At 39.8% G+C, this 17427-nt stretch overlaps 1 protein-coding gene across 2 annotated transcripts in view; it reads right to left on the bottom strand.

The window, feature by feature from the left end:
* The window catches only part of IQCK (IQ motif containing K), a 53269-nt gene that overhangs the window by 9987 nt on the left and 25855 nt on the right, over positions 1–17427 (bottom strand). For both annotated transcript variants that reach the window (XM_052679837.1, XM_052679839.1), the window contains exon 8: positions 16098–16209. In XM_052679837.1, the coding sequence (XP_052535797.1) occupies positions 16098–16209 (112 nt within the window). The remainder of the gene's footprint in view (positions 1–16097; positions 16210–17427) is intronic.

The raw sequence follows: 17427 nt of genomic DNA, 5'->3' as shown, positions 1-17427 counted from the left end.
CTCCAGGGATGGACGGGGCATCCACAACCTCCCTGGGCAGCCTGTTCCAGTACTGTGACATTACGAAAGGCCTAAGTGGAACTACGCTTGGCCAAGCTGAATTTAAGAAACCATGGGGTCATTCGCAAGGGTACCCAATCCGATTTTTATTCTGCTTGCTTATTTTGTAAGTGCACATATGTGAGATCACTGAAAATGCCATCACTGTGATCTGAATTTTACACTTTCTCAGCACATATGCTAAGTGACAACAAAAGGTCCACTGACTTTTCCCCTGCAGAAATGCAGAGCAACCCTAGCTTTCCTTGCCTTTGCAGGATTTTTGAAAATGAGACCATTATGAACAGAGCATGAATTTGCACAAATTGTTGCAGCCCTGCAGAAATCAGAACTACTCCAGTTCTAACTGAAGATGCAATTTATTTTATCCATAGTTTTTTGCCTATCAGAAGAGTTTTTTTATGTAACCATTCAGGAACACAAACCCGGACACAAACATTTTAGCTAAATTTGCAAATCCCGTCTGCTTGAACAAAACTGTGGCCACTTACACTGGGACAGAATTGGCCCCTGATGTAACCTCTCTGATTTATAACACCTCACACGTCAAAGTAAAACTGTCATGCTAACCTTTCTAAATCAGTACTACACAAGTTAGTTCATGAGCTCCATGTTTTGGGAGCTTGGTGAAAAAACCATAATTGAAATGCTGAATCATTTTGTGTATGTTCTGAGGCTTCCAGTTTGCTTCCCACTTTAATAAAACATTAAATACTCAGCTTTCCAAAACATGCACATAAATCAGAATGTAGACATCCACGCTTCCACAGCAGATGCTCTCCTACTCAACACAAAAACAAAAATCCCCCATCCAGCCAAAAAAGTGTATTTTTTTTCTGTGTATGTCATTTTTTGTTCTAACAAAGCTTCAGCACTCAGATACTTGCACACAGTTCTCAGCGCTGTCTGTGGGAATGGGGCATGTGTAGCTGAGGGCAGAGGGTGTCAGAAGTCACTGGGTTGTTAAAAATGAAAGCAGCTCTTTGAGTTTCTTGCTTTGAAGAATTTTCAATTAAAAGTCAGTGATGAGTCATACAATTCACCTAGCACATAAATATATTTTTGTCATTAAGAACAACAAGCAAGGTCAATAATGAATAGTTTTTCTATGTCTCAGTGGAAAGAAGAATGTTATCCATGTGATTGCAGAGGGTCTGCCAAATGGGAAAAATGAGTCAAACAAAGAGCACAGGGTTGCTTGCTGGAGTAAACAGTTCTAAATGAACAAAAGCTCTACATAAAAGTGAAATGTCCCAGCTCCTAATGAAAGCTGTTTTCAAAGCTCTGTATTCGTTCAGAATGCTGTAATACAGATTAACATAATGTTTGCCTTCTCTCGATAAAAGAGTTTGGTTTCTCAGCATACTGTGATTCCAGCTGTCACATTTCATTCTTAATATTTTAATATTTTACAAATATTTTAGATTACAAATTTTAAATTATAAAGATAAAAATCTATTTACTTACAAGATGGATCGTCTATACTGTATGCTTTTCACATCAAGCACATTTATTGGGAAGTTACATTGAAGCCAAAGAAGGACATTCAAGCCAAAAAAAATACTTTCACATACAGTTTCAGGAGTGCCTAGTTACCTTTCTGAGGTATGAAGCTATAAACCAGCAAACAAAAACTTCGGTATATTCCCAGAATATTGGGCTGCAGCACTCCGATGGGCTCATTTAAGGTGCTCAAAGTGCTGCCAACATGGAAGATCTTTGCTAGTAGAAAACATAAAGGAAAAGTGATACATGATGAAGAAGAAGTACAGTCAATGCCTAAGAAACCCCAGGTACAACCACGGTGGCCAGATATCTGATTATTTGATATTTCTTGATGTAATGAGGCTGTCCTTTGTAAATATTTTGTAAAAAATGCAGAAAGTTCCAAAAGCCCAGGGCTCACACATGCTGTCCAACATTAGGACAAGCCGGTCTCTTAGGTAGCTTCTAGGTTTTAGTTAGGAGCTTCCATGTCTTATCATACCCTGTGTTACTTAAGCACAACAATTTTGAATCACATCATGCTAACCAGGGAGCACAGGTTGTCAACATGAATTGGGATTTCAGAGAGTTATTTAAATAGCTTTTGACATATACTTGCTTCCTATGCTGACAGAAAAGTAAGATGTCCTTAGGATTCAGATGGGCTGGAAGGATGGGGAACAAAGTCTGCCTGCCTAAGTCTTTTCACTAGAAATTTCCATTGGAAATATTCTTCAGGCCGTGACACCTCAAGCTGAACTAACTTGCTTTAATATTTTTAAAGGCCTAAGGAAGATGATTTGTTGGCAGGTTAGCATAACTCCCACGGAGTTTAGAACTATTTACATGAGCTGATAATCCAACACATTTTTTCAGGCAACACCTATCTAAAAGCAGTGAATGGTGTAAATGCTGATACGAAGAACAAGCTTACCACCATTGCTACTTACATGCTGAATTTTAATCCCTGAAGTCTTACCAGTCCTGCCATTCTTTCAGCAGGAGCAAGAGAAAGACCCATTTCCATTTTCAATGGCCTTAAAAATGTTAAAGCTGAACAGCACTGTTCCCATTTTATCCCTCTCCCTCCTTACACTAACAGATTACCACCGTTGCATGAATGTGATTCTGCTGCAGCGAAGGCCATCCCCTTTTAGAGAGATTTCCTGCATGCTGGGGAAAGGCATATGGACATAACTGGGCAGAACGAGCTGCCTGAGGATGCCAGGTAGACTGGGGCGATTGCAGTCTGGGCAGTGCCAAGAGAACCATTTTGACAGGAGGTTGGACTCAGCTCCCAGAAAAAGGACAAACCCCTTAACTCCCAAGTTGTTCGTGTAACAGAATGTGTAAAAAAATTCTGCAGGGAATTCCTAATCATGAATTATACATTCATAGGAAATGTAATGTGAGATTTAAATAGAAGTGGAACATAAGGTATTATCACAATATTTTATTTTGTTCTAAAACATCAGCGCCTGCTTCGAGACCCAAGGCACAGAGCAGCTGAGGCCCTTAGGCATTATGACCATGTAAGTTTACAAAAAACAAAAACCCAAACAAAAGAGATCTTTTCAGGTGCTTTTCTGCAATCACTATTCAGGATGTGAAATGAACAGTCCAAATGTCCATTCCGTAACACATAATCACCCCCACATCTTATAGTGGTGTTTAGAACAGTCTCGTAGTTTAAGATTTACTGGTAGTGCTCATTATTTAAAACTGACAAAAAGTGTAGGGATAGTGTAGTGTAGGGATTTCTGATACATGGTTTCTATCTGTACAGGGCATACGTTTTCTACTGCCAGAGTAGATAAGGTTGTTGTCACCAGTGCACTCATGTTACTGATTTTAACAATTCCTATTTCAAACTGCAGCCACATGCATGTCCTAAATCACAGGATGCTACAACAATTAACACCAGCGGAGACTGCACTTAATTTCTTTGTGAGTGAGGTGAGGGTCTCTGAGCAGAGCTGTTAACTGAGCCATATTTTTGACTTGCAGCTCCCGCTACAATAATTTGTTTGTCTGCCACATGCCTCGGAAATGCAGCTTGTTCTACATAGTTTATGGTACTGATGTTGCAGTGTTGAAGGCACAGATGGTGGCTAAAAGAAGCATAGAGTTTGAATGCATTTACAGTTTCAGTCAACTCCTGGGAGTGGAATATTCAGTAATCTGCAGAACTCCAACTACACATCAAAGGATTGCCTGCCTAGGACTTTGTCCTTTTCACATATACATTAGGTACAAACATCCTTACCATCTATTTTAGGTAACAGGCAATTTTCCCTCATCTTAATGCACAAATAAAACAGAATTCTGTAAAATCTGGTTGTTTCAACTTAACAGTGAACAGCCTATGACCTACTTTATGCTACGTACTACTGTAAAATACAACTGGTTTGTGACAGAAGCTTATGAAAGGTTTATACACCCACACTCTGTTTAAATTATAAAAACAGTGAGAATTACATTTAGTAATTTAAACAGTTGAAAACAGTAATGAAAAAAGACTCAAACAATTAGAAGATGAAAATCCATTAAAGAAAATATATTGGAATAACTTACTAGCAAGGGCTTAGAGTTAAAAAATATATATATAGAAATCAGTTTCACCCTCGCCTCCCAGTGAAATGCCAAAGAAGCCTGAGCGTGAAACTGGAGCTGCCAGCAATCTTTCTGAAATAAGACCTGAGTTTCAAAGAGACAGCTCTCTATGAAAAATGCGTATAATTTTAGCCTCTTATTATTGGAAGTCAACATGCAGGCAACTGTTAGTGAAATCTTTCACTTCAGGAAATGTTCAGTCACTTGTAATAGGGAAGTGAAGAAAAGACACGTTAAAAAAAAAAAACAACAACAAACTACAAACAACAATAACAAAAAACAAAACTGAAACGCTGTGCTCATAGACATGTCTGCTTCCCACAGATCTGAAATGCAACTCCCAAATCACTCATGTAACAATGCTTTTGTAAAAGGGGCATAAAAAAGAGACAGGGCAAACCCAACTCTCCAAAGCACCCACAGAGGCTGTGAATCACTTACTGTCGTCACAAGGACATTTGCTGTAGCCCCACACATTGCAGCAGAGGGCAGGTGGTGCCTGAGCAGCCCCTGCTTTGGGCCCAGGGCTTTGTTGGGGCCCAGGGCCTCCCTCAAGTGCCAGGCATACACAGCCACAATGGTTGCATTCAATGCCTGGAGAACAAACTACTGCAGGGAATTTGTTTATCCACTTACATTCAGACTAGGGAAGCATGAGACCCCCAGCTAGCAAAAGGCAGTAATGGAGATGAGAAAAAGGACTGGAAGATGTCTAGCAGTATTTATGTAATGTACCATACTTCCTAATATTTTGACCAAAAGTTGAAGCATTCATTTCAAAATATCCAGATGACATTTTTACAATTCAAGGTTTACAAAGAGGAAAGCACTGACTGACATCTATTAAACTGCATGAACAGCTGAGATGAACACCTGAGTCTGGGAGAGCACAAAGCATGCAGAATTCCTGTGCTGGGGACTGCATGGCCTACGCCTGCCCAGCCATCAAGCAGAGAGAGGCAGCCACAGAAACACAGCCAGTCAAGGAGGAAGATCCTGGACTGAGAGAAAAGTCCAGAATGAAGGCAACCAGCACATCTTCAGCAAGAGCTGATTGCTGCAGCTCTTCCAGGCAAGTAGCTGAGATGCAAAAAGCAGAAGTTGGCTGGAAGCGGGGCCCCCCAGAAAGCAGTTGGGGAATGATGGGCAGAAGGCAGTTTGGGCAGAGCTGGAATGCCAGGTGTGACGGGAGCTTCAACAGCACTGCACTGACAGCCATCACCCCTCTTATTTCTGACATGTTTACTGTTTGGAAAACAGGTAAGTTCTGTAAAGCCATCGAATGTAAACACTCATATAAACTAAAAGAAATGACAAAAGAAATGACAAGGTACAAAAAAAAAAAAAAAAAAAGGGGACAGTTATGTTGAAAAAGACGTCCAATACCTAAGGGAAGGTAGGAACAAGTAACTTGTGTGTTCTGCAGTTTGTCCTTCATTAATGGTCTTTCTTTTCCTGCCTCCCTGTTTTATTCTTCTCAACCAAATTAGTCTCAAATCTAGTTTTGCTGCAGAAATATTTGGAGGTTTTACTTCGTATTTGAGAGCAGCCTTTCCTTTGGGGTTTTAACACATCTCATAGTTAGTGTAAAGATATACATTTGTTTTCATATGCCTGAATTAAAAAAAACAACAGAGTTTTCAATGTTCAAACATTTCAAATGTTCTCATTTTTTCACTATTATCTTGTAAACGTTAAAAGAAAACATATTGCGAAGCCCACGAAAAATTTCTCCCCTCCTTAAAACAGAAAAACAAAGTGCATTTCTATAATCACAGAACAATCAGCAAATAGCAACTGTCTTCTTTTCCACTACAGTCATTATTACACTACAATCATTCTTAAAAATTGCTCAGTGATGGGTGAAAGTACAACTTTGGTGCTGGAAGATTTGTTCGGCCTTGTGCTGCTGGTAACTCTGTAAGCACAGTTCAGAAGATTGCATAGTTTGTAGCTTATCTAAATTGCCATCTTTATTTACTTTTCTTTCTCAAACACTCCCAGCACAGTTTCAGAAATTAAACTGACTGTCATCTTTGTCACTTTTCAAAGACGTCTGAGTTCAGGGTGTGGACCAATAAGGCAGAATCTACATCATGAGCCTTATGACTTTTATCACTACATTCTCAGCTGTTCATGCCAAGATTAAACTTTCAGAAACATCTCAAGCATCTCGAATTAGACTTGGTGAAAAACATCACGTACTCAGCCACAGGCACTGCTTTGTTCTTGGATCTCCTTCCACTTTTAAAAAAGAAATTTCAGTGTCTTTTGCGCCACTGATAACTTACAGATCTACTTTTAAACTGAAAGCAACTACATGCCTGGTTCCACTGAAAATCATTCTGAATACAGCACTTTTGCTTAGGAAAGAAACAATGGAATGTCTGTAAATGCAGTGATTATTTTTTTTTTTAGGAGTAGAATTGTTCTAGTTGCACAGTGGCAGCAAGAAGCCTTTCAATTCATACATCACAGTTGCAAAATCATCAGAAGACAAACCTGCAACATTTCATATGTTAACAGATATTTTCATATAACTTAAAAGTGTGGGACCATGGAATATGGGGAAGTCTCCGCTTACAAGAACTTCATAATGAGATCAATTAAAGAATTAGATGTATTATTAAAGGAAGACTGATTAAATCACGAAAGAAAAAAAAAGTAAAGAAAAAATTGGCGCGTACCATGCTTAGACATGACTACACTTCAACCTCCCTTGATCAAAGTGGAAAAAAATAAGGAAGCAGTAACCCAAGATGTAGAAATAATGAATTCCTTACATTTTACTGAGCTGAATTTTCATAAGCAAACTACATTTTTAAAAGATCCATTATCTACTCAGACTTTGTCTTCTGCTAATCCAATATTACTACTTATGGTGCATTTAAATACACGTACTTTCAAAGCCTAGTGTAACACGTGACTCTCGGGAGCAAAAAGTTTACTCCTTCTGGTATTTTGTCTGGGAAACTGCTCACTCTGCAAACATGCATGCAATTGTAACTTCATTTATAGACTCATCAGTGAGTATGTGCTGGAGTCCATGACTATATTCACACGCTTAAGAAGTTCCAAGAAGTTTCATCAGGCAGAACTTTTCTTTCTGGGCACTGAATTTAATGTTTTTCCATTCTGTTTCATTGTAATATTGCTATTTATTGTGATACAATCGTGATACAGCCATCCTTCTCAAGAATGCAGACAAGACTTCCCCTCTCCAGCTTAACTTGGTAAACCTACTCAGTTTTCAAATCCTTCTTCATAATTCAGATGGAGACATATCACAGCTGCAGGACTGACCACATTTCCTTACTTGATGACCGCATGCATCTGTTCCTGCTTTAGCACAACACATGCTCCTAAAATAAGCAGCCCTCCTTTATCTATCTGCTGCCTCATTCATACTTTCAAGGATTTTCCAGTGAAATAACACCTACGTTCTGAGTTCATCCAGCATGTTGCTGGTTGCACTCATCCAAGGCAAAAGAAAGAATCTTTTAAAGCACTATTCTTAAAAGCTCCCACCAGGTGAGTAATAACTTCTGCCAAAGGAGAAATATAGCTTGAAAATCAAGTGGCGTGCAAAGGAATATTCCATCCTGTGTCTCGAAATCAACCCTCCCCATCTGAAGATTACTTTATTTCTCAGTCTGGTTTAATTATGTTTTCCACATGCAGTGTTCATTCACTGTAACTTGGCAAAGCTAAGGCTATGGTGGCCTCTGAGAACAGGCAGCTAACAAAGTCACCAAGAAAGAAAAAAAAGGAAGCCTCAAGCTCATTTGCTGCTCATTCATAACTTCTGTGGTCGTTTTTTATTAGTGCAAGGGCTGCTCTGAAAGCAATGCCTCCTATTTCATCACACTGGCCCATGATGTCAGAGGCAAATGTTGGTGGGATGGCAGCAGAGGCTGAACCTTCCCATCAATACTCCATTAAAATTTATTGCTGTGTAACAGATGGCAGCAGAGGGGCATTCTGACAGAATGGTGTTGGACATGGAAATGCGGATGAAGCAAAAGGGTGTCACTGAATTCCTCCACGCGGAAAAAATGGCACTCACTGACATTCACTGATGTTTGCTGAATATTTACTGAAACCAAACAGTGGGTGGGTGAGGCACAGTGCGGGGTGGGTGCTGCATTTCCGCAGTGGTGACAGCAACAGCGGTTCACCTCCACTGGTGCAGATCTGGATGAGCCCAGCATACAGCTCTTGTTCACTGCTGGTGAAAATGCACAGCTAGCGGTGGTGACTGTATTCAAAAATGGTGTTTTGTAGCCAAGAATGTGCTCTTTCAAATGGTGTTACTGTGCTCTTTGTATCTGCTGTCATTTCCAAGGAAATAAGTAGAAGGCTTTACTTTTGGAGTGGCCTACATATTCTATGTTGAAGGTAATAATTTTTAATTTTTTTTAATTTTAAATTTTAATTTTTCTGTAAGTACTCTAGAACTAATTTATCCCATCAACTATGCTAAACCAATGGATCTATACAGGCAAGAATTCTAATTCTCCCTACAAGTCTAAAGCTGTGCACCACTAAACTGAGTCCTGACTGTTATGCATTTCATTTCTACATTTTCAGTCTGTAAGTAGATACTGATAGAAGTAATTTACACTTGATGTATAGATCATTTTATGGAATGTAATTTTACAGCAATGGAGCAGTGTAGCAAACAATGCTATAACATTGTGACCTTAGATAAGGCTGAAAGAAATGTAACTTTTTCTTTGCACTCAAAGAGAAATTTATCAGCCACGCATTAAAAGAGATCAACAGTTCTGCAGGATGCTGTTTGTTTCCCCTATTTTTTTTCTTCAGTATTTTCATGCAAAGTTTTCAAATGCTATATCCCAGTGTATGGGAACTTCTGAGTCACGGCCTGAACCTCTGATTGATCACCTGAGGCGAGCAATGAGTCAGCCACAGGAGCACAGGTGAAGGCAATTCCTAGACCTATTTAAGAGCTGGCTAGCAGGGGGAAGGATTTCTTCTGGAGATTCGCTCTGCTGGGGTTTTGTAAGAGAGCCCAGGATATGGGTAAGCTTTCTATCTATTCTCTTTTTGTTATCATAGTCTGCTTTACCTCTCTTGTTTATTTCATAATTATAACATCTTAATATTCATTGCTTATACACCCAGAATACTTTTCAAAACAAGTGATAAGCAGTACATATGATACAATAATAGGAGAGTGAAAATTTGTGAAGTGAGGAAAAAAAGAGATGCTTTTAAATGCATTTTGAAGTAGGGGGAGAGTCAGTGGTTTACATGAGGTTGCTTTGTACCCTGGCCCAGCACACCAAGCAGGCATACCACAGAGGGTATGGTTTCACATGACCCTGTAGGCACAGCACAGATCAGCTGATCTAAAAAGTGAGCTGCTATCTCAAATGGGTGGCGTTGCTCCCCTCGTTACTGGGGCATCAGTTCCCTTGCACTGGATCTAAAGGCTGTGTCATACCGGGTTTATCCAGCAAAAAAGAAATGTGGAAGGCCACAGTGCAGAACAGAGAGCAGTCTTTGGGCAGATCAGCCAGCTGGAGCAGCTTACTACAAAACTCTCAGCACAAGAGCCAAGGAAAGGAGAGATGGGTAGAAAGCTCAGCCAAGGAAGCACAAGGACTATCTTTTTGATGGGCAAGTTGGGCACCTCAGCTGCCCAAAGCAGATCACAAACTGGCCCCTACTTAAAAACAAACAAATGAAAATACTCAAAAGCTGTTTTGTTCTGCCAATGATCTTATAAAAATTAAGACTTCACAATTTGTTTCAATTATGATGGATGTGTTTACACACTTTCTGAAAAGAGGAAAGTTAAGAATGCCTTTAAACTTGTTAATTACAATACAGCCGCATTTCTAACTTCCCTTTGGCATCATTTTTCAGCATCACTCTGCTTTCAGCACCAATATAATAAACACTTGCCCAAGACAGACCCATGAAATAAGGTATAGGTAGCACTGTGCTGCGAGCTGCACCACAGCAGAATGTGACTGCTAGCTTGCATTTTGGCTGATATTTTCACACAGAGGTATGCTGATCCTTCTAGTAGTGTCAATAGAATCACATTACTGCTTGAGTCAGCATTTTCTAAAAGCTATCTGGCAGCTCACCATTCATCCCCCACAGTTAGATTCAACACTATTTACAGCATCTAATAAATAGGGTTTGAGTCATCTACAAATTTGAGATTTCATTGTTATTCTTGATGTAGCTAACTTTGTAACACAATGATCTATCAACTTTAAAATGTTTTGATCTTAATGGTTTATTTGTGACATCTGAGCTTTCAGTAATAACAAATGCTTTGTCCTGCTTGATGCAAGGAGCTCAGTGGTTTAATTAGAGGGGAGATTTCACAGTAACTCAGTTAAATGCGTAGAAAGATGAGCTTAAGAAGCAGTTGTGTTATGCTACTAATTACTGCGTAAGTGCTCATATTTCCCTTCAGTGCAGAGTCAGTTGGGTGAGACCACACCATAGACAAAGGCAGTGGAAACCAACTTCGTTGACTTTACAGTGAAATGAGTTTTAAGAACATTAATAAACAGCAGAGTAGTAATAGCAGAAATACGAGCAGCTGGAGCGCTAACATAATTATGGCATCACAGCTGAGATTGATAATGAAAACCCCTGGACAGTAACTTCTTAAAGTGGTACAGCTGTTTCAAACAGCCATCTGTCTGTGCCCCAAAGCTATTTTATGTAATGGATAGTCTTATATTAATTTAGCAGGGCTCAGTCAAATAATTACAGAAACAAGTTGATAATATTGAAAGCTAATGTGATATAAGCAATATAAACTTGCACTGTTTGAAGCAAGAAATTGAAAAGGAACAATTTTACATCATACTTTGGAGTGATGGAACAGCTTTGTCCTACCATCCTAAAATAATTAATTTGACGACAGGAAATCTCTATGAGGATGATTAAAAGGAAGTTGTTTTTTCATTGGGAAACAATTGGTAGAGAAGGCAAGGGAACTCTTATCACTACATGATTTTCCAAAACAACTTAAGTGTAGTTTACAGAAAAAATTCTTCAGAGATGGGAGGTTTTTGGTATGAATTCAACAGCTGAATGGCACAGTCCCACACCCCTCCCCCCCCCCCCCCCCCCCCCCCCCCGGTCCTGACTTTTCTTGCTCACATCACATTCAGAATGGTTTCATCTTGTCCCCTGGAAGCATACTTCAAGTTTCAACCTTTAAAACTTTCTATGTGTGAAGACGGTAAGCTGTAATCAGACATCTAATATCATTTACACCCTTTCTCAAAGCGTTGTGTTGGAAGTATACTGTGGAAAAGTTTTTTTGAAGAAAAACTTGATCATTGCAAAAATTGACATTACACATAATCAGATCTGCTGGAAGACAAGAAAATAAATACTCAATGTTCTAAACATTTAATACTGAAGTGAGGCTTTGAAAGTCCTGTGTATAGCACAATGCAGATACAGAAAAGTTTGCCAGCTTGTAGCATCTTACATGCCTCCTACTTATTTCTGTGGAAAAAAAACCCAACAGAGCAAAATAACACCATCTGATAGAGCAAATTCTTGGTTACAAAATACAATTTTTTCAATGCTCTCGCTGTGCGTTTTCACCAGCAAAGAACAAGAGCTGCATGCAATTCATAACAATCTGCACCAGCAGAAGTGCCCCACTGTCACTGTCATCACTGCTGAAATGCAGCACCCACCCCTCAGTGTGCCAGCACCCACTTGTTTGGTCCCTATAAACATTCACAAGTGTTAATTAATGTCAATGGGTGCCATTTTTTCCACATGGAGAAATTCAATGGCACACCTTTGCTTCATCTGCATTTCCATATCAGATGCAATTCTGCTGGAGTGCCCCTCTACTGCCATCTGTCACAAAGCAACAAAATGTAATGGAGTGTTGGTGGGAAGGTTCAGCTTCTACTGCCATCCCACTAACATCTGCCTCTGAGGCTATGGGCCAGCGTAATGAAATAGGAGGCCTTACTTTCAGAGCAGCCCTCATATATTGCTATAACAGCAAGGCACTTGAGGAGGCTGTGATACATCAAGGTTTTGAAAGCAATGTCTTTTGAAAAAATGATTATTTATGGCAGCTTTAATTTTAACTTTCCTTTTTTCTTTTTGCATGTTTTCTTGCATGCACGTTCTCTTGGCTAACACTTAATTTAAAAAATGTTCCTGGTGAGGCTTCTGCCAGCTGACACAATGCCTTCCCAGCTGAAATACAATGTGCTTTCATTGCAGTCCTTGCTGCTTGTGTGGGTATGAGGCACCACTTTTCGGGCTGCCATTCAATGCTGTCTCTGTTAGGTATGGGCCTGCCTTTCCATACGTTAATACCCACTCAAAGAAATCTGGTCCTACTTCATTGGCAGCAACGCTGGTATCAATGCAGGCCAGTCATTCCCATGCTAACAACTACGAATGCTGTACTGTTGGATGGATGTCATCCTCTGTGCACAGACCACCAACTTATTCTGCAATCAGAATTGGATGAATAGGTTTTTCCACTGCACACTTTCCAGTGGATGGAGTTTTCAGTAAGCACACTCCAAATCATTCACTATCACAACAAAAGCAGACTTCAGACACATTTTGTTAAGCAGCATTATGTAGCTGAAACTAGCCTCCAGCTCATGTTTTCCCTGGAGATCATGAAGAACAGCTGCCTGGGCACAAAAAGTACCACCAAGAGGGAACTGCTCTCCTTGCTCTTGCAAATTTGCAAACCACAGAACTATCTGTCCTTTAGACACCACTACTGTCCCCATCTGTCATTACAGGGAGAGCAGCAGGACTGTAGACAGACCTCCCTCCGTGTAAGGCTCTGCGCAGTGCAGGTGAGCCAGGAGCCAGGAGATTACCCATCCCCTGGGGTGGTAGCTGCAGGACCAGAACATAACTGTACAGCTGTTACGTGAGAGTGGGTTCAAATATTGCTCCACACAACAGATGAGAAACTGTGTTACAAAAGCACAGTGTATTAAGGTATTTACTGGAAAGATCTGTACTGTAACTACTGTCCATTAGAAATATGGTCCAATTATCCAGTTTTGATTGCAGAATTAGTTGGTGCTCTGCACTGCACTTCAACAAACTCAATGGCTTACAGCGTAACAGCAACATTACCCTGAGAGGGTCCCTTCAAAACTGGTGCTACCCAACAGATGAACAAGTATAAATCAGAAATCATTGAACAGATGTTGAAGGAATCAAAAGCTTGTCAATGTCTGTTATCAGTCAGTAAGTGCTACGTATTTTCTTTGTGTTTCTTGGTATTACATAAATGTAGCCCCTCTGGAATTGCCAGCATTTCACATCAGAAAATCCTAGCATTGGTTTAAAATATTATTATTAACCCAAGTGCCAACTACATTTATTTTGTGTGAAGGAAAAAAGCCATTAAAGTATGGAAAGCTGAAAACAATGGGCTATTTTGTCATTCCAATTGTTACAACAATTGTTATTAGTGACAGATTTCTCCTTCACCTTTAGTCAAAAACTTTCTATAGAAGATTTCAAGCAGAGGGAAATGTTTGGGACTTTTGTGCCATGCTTTTACCCTGATCTACTTGGGACTGGACAGATAGACTGGATGCACAACCAAATTGAAAGAATAATTGCAGTGCATTAGGCTAATGACCTAACTGCTCCTAATCCCATTGGCATTTACAGAGCATGAGCTACTTAATGATTAACTACTTAATAAAGAAGTTTTGTCATATCCTTTATTAAAAAGCAGTACTATTTTGGAATTAGCAATAGCCACAAAAGAGTTGATGACAGAAGTCACTGAAAAATTGCAAGGCTCTCTTCTTGTACAATAAAGCCCTGGTTGCTACAGCTGTAACATTAATGAGTACTCTTTACGTACAGACATTCTTACTGTAGTTTCTAAAACAAAGCCTGCTGTGAGAACGTTAAGCACTCAACTCCAGAATACCCTACCTCATATCTGCTCATGAATACACTAACTCCAACTAAGTAAGAAGAGTTAGGTTGCATACAAAATAATGAGAGAAACACCACTTTGAATGAAGCCACAGCACAATAAATTCCAAGTCTCAGTTTAGACTCTAAACATCTAACATGGCTCTAAACATGGCTCAAGAAAGTTAACTAATAAAGCACCGGCAAGGCATATAGATACAGCTAAGAGAAACAGCTCCAAACAGTGACTATAAATATTCAGTGCTTGAGTGAAAAGCTGTCTAGTTCATTTGAGAGCACTGAGACCAGTGGTGTCCTAAAAACAAAGAAGCTGCCTAATCCTATCTGTGTATCAGCAATTTTCAATCACTTGAAAACTAGAGGTGGAGATTTTTCTGGATAGTTGGTATCTAACTGACCAGCACTCCCTATTTTAAAAGCTTTCACAGAAACCTGATTCTGAACTCCCTTAGCCTTGAAGGGATTCAAAGACAAACCTCCTATCCCAGCAAAGTGTCATGAAAACCAGGCTCAGAATGAGGACTCTGATGGATGCCTTCTTGCACACCAAGCTTCAGAAATCTAACATGATTTGCCCCCAGCCATTAGCTCCTGCTGATCACCCGGAGGTTAGCACTTCCTCAGCTTGAACAGGAACCAGCTATGATGAGAACACCATCTCACGTTCTGCTCCATTTAACCAAGCTGTGAGCTGCTTGGAAGGAATTCCCTCTGTCCCCAGTTCTCTTTCTGTTCTGATAGATACAGCAATCGTGGCAATATTACAGAAAAATAACCTGCCCCACAGATAACTGCTGCTGATCCAAACCTGTGGTGCAGTTACACAGTCACTGAAATTGTTTCCAGAGATAGACTGTGACAAACCCTTTTGGCAATTACTAGTTTGATCCAACTGCGTGCAACTACATCCTGAATACTTTACATAGTTGTGGGCAAAGACTGGCAGCAGGGCCATCAGAACAAGGGACGCAATAGTGACTGGTAGAGCAGACGTTTCCCTCTCATCAGCTGATGAGCAGTATAGCTGAATAAACTCCTATCACCTCTGTCTATTGACAGGCACCTCACATCCCTATGTGGATCTCATCTGAGTCCAGGCAGTAGAGGCTGATAAAGAGCTAGAGAATCCTCCTGTGTTAGTAGACAAATAGCAGGCAGAGAGACCAGGCAAAGAGCGATCATAATCATACCAATGTGCCTGAATAATGAAAGAATAATTTTGTCCCTGTCAGAAAGGCCTTGTTCAAAATCAGACAAAAAAGTTTCTTAAAGCAGCATGGCCTCATTTTCTCTGTCAATTATGAAGACTGCTCTGAAAATAATGCCTCCTACTTCATTATGTTGGTCCACAACATCAGGGGCAGATGTTGCAGGAATGGCAGTAGAGGTTGAATCTTCCCACCAATACCCCATTACATTTGGTTGCCCCGTGACAGATGGCAGCAGAGGGGCACTCTCAGAAAATGGCATCTGACGTGGAAGTGTGTATGAAGGAAAGGTGCGTCACTGAATTCCTCCATGTGGAAAAATGGCACCCACTGACACTCATCGATGCTTATGAATGTTGATGGAGATGCAGCAGTGAGTGTTAGCACAGTGAAAGGTGCAGAAATTCTGCAGTTCAGAAAAACTGTACTACAACCTTCTGGTAAAAATCAGCATTTCAGTGTTCTGCAGCGGGTAGAAGTCTGATACTAGGAAATAATTGTGCCACCACATTATCATAATTCTGTGAAGTTACTGATCTTTGGCCCTGTATTGTACTTTTCATTGCCACTTTCAGCTATACTAGTAACTAAGTTAAATAGTGATTGTGAAGAAACAGCCAGGCACTTCCACCAGAGACTGCCTTTCCTTGTCACTCATGATTAGTGTTCCACTGTGTGTCTTATTTCTTAATGCAACTTAAAGTATAAAAATTAAATATTTAATGTAAAAAAAAAAAATCATTACAATAAGCAATTTAATTCACCTACCTCTGGCTTCCTGCCTAGCCCAGAACTCTTCTACTCTTTGAAAAATGATTTTTTCATCTCTCAACTGCTTTTGCCACTGACGCAGCTCCTGTACTTCCCTATCACAGCGGACCTGGAAAAGGAAAGCAGAAAACGCAACTAACATTATACACTCATGTTACTCAAGGTCACAAGTCTTTGTTTTTTATGCTGGGCTGTGGCTGTGCAAATATGTGGCATTCATCCTTTTTGCAAGGCTTGATATAAAGCATGATCCCAGAGGTTTACAGCATTCAACTTACACAGAACTAAAACCCACACAATTGACTAACCCCTCTGAAAACATAAATATGCCAATTAAGGGATCATTTTGATTACCAAGGACTCCTGAGAATGTGAATGCAGTGAGATGCCAATTCTTAAGTCAATTAAAATTTAAAGCATTATACTGTAGGGTATTAATGCCTTTAGAAAACCACAATGCTATAAAACCAACCCTTTGATCAACACAATAGAATAGAAGAGGCACATGAAGGGTCATACAGCAGGAAATTTATTCCAGCAAGCTGATTCACACCTGCTACCAGCTGCAATTCTAGCCATACCATTTTCACAAATAGAAGAGGCATTAATCTCTTATTTAAAGTAATTGGAATGCATTACATGATGTCTATTCTTTGGCAATCACTTCTATGAAAAGCCTAATTCTACTTCCATGAGAATGACAACAGTCACAGGCTTTATCTCCATATAAGTTGAATTCCTCCATTATTGCTTTTGTACTGGTATAGATCCTACAAACATAAGAAGTAATTCAGCTTTCACCACTCCTGAACTGGCTCTAATCCACACTTGATTAAATGGCAGTATGTTGCCCATTATCCACCTTAGCACTCACACAATTACTACCTCCAGCATTAAGAGCAAAAATCCAGAATAGATGCCATCACTCTGACAGTAGCAGGTAGTGGTCACTGTAGTATTTGCTCACTGATAAGTGATTATTCTCTTAGAGTCACGTTCAGATAATAATAGAATTATTTAAAATAGAGTTTCTGTTTTTTTCTAAATGATACGGATACGAAATGCCATTTGCCTTAGGACATAATGTCCTAGTTATTCAGGCTGAAATTAAACAGCATTGGAGAAACAAGCACCCATATGCATGGATTCTCCTGGATATGTTTTACTTTCAGGAAGCTGACTGCTTAGCTGTCCAGAGAATGTTTACTTTATTTTTGGATGATACAGTAATGAGCCTGCTCTGTGATTTAAACTCTGCAACTCTACTGCAATACATTCCAGTTTTCACATGCTTTTCTGAGATGTACAGAAAGCAAAACAGCAGGAT

Source organism: Tympanuchus pallidicinctus, unplaced genomic scaffold, assembly GCF_026119805.1.
Source record: "Tympanuchus pallidicinctus isolate F22 unplaced genomic scaffold, pur_lepc_1.0 scaffold18, whole genome shotgun sequence".
Lineage (NCBI taxonomy): Eukaryota > Metazoa > Chordata > Aves > Galliformes > Phasianidae > Tympanuchus > Tympanuchus pallidicinctus.
The sequence above is the reverse complement of the archived record's forward strand: the minus strand, read 5'-3'. Positions and strand labels throughout refer to the sequence as shown.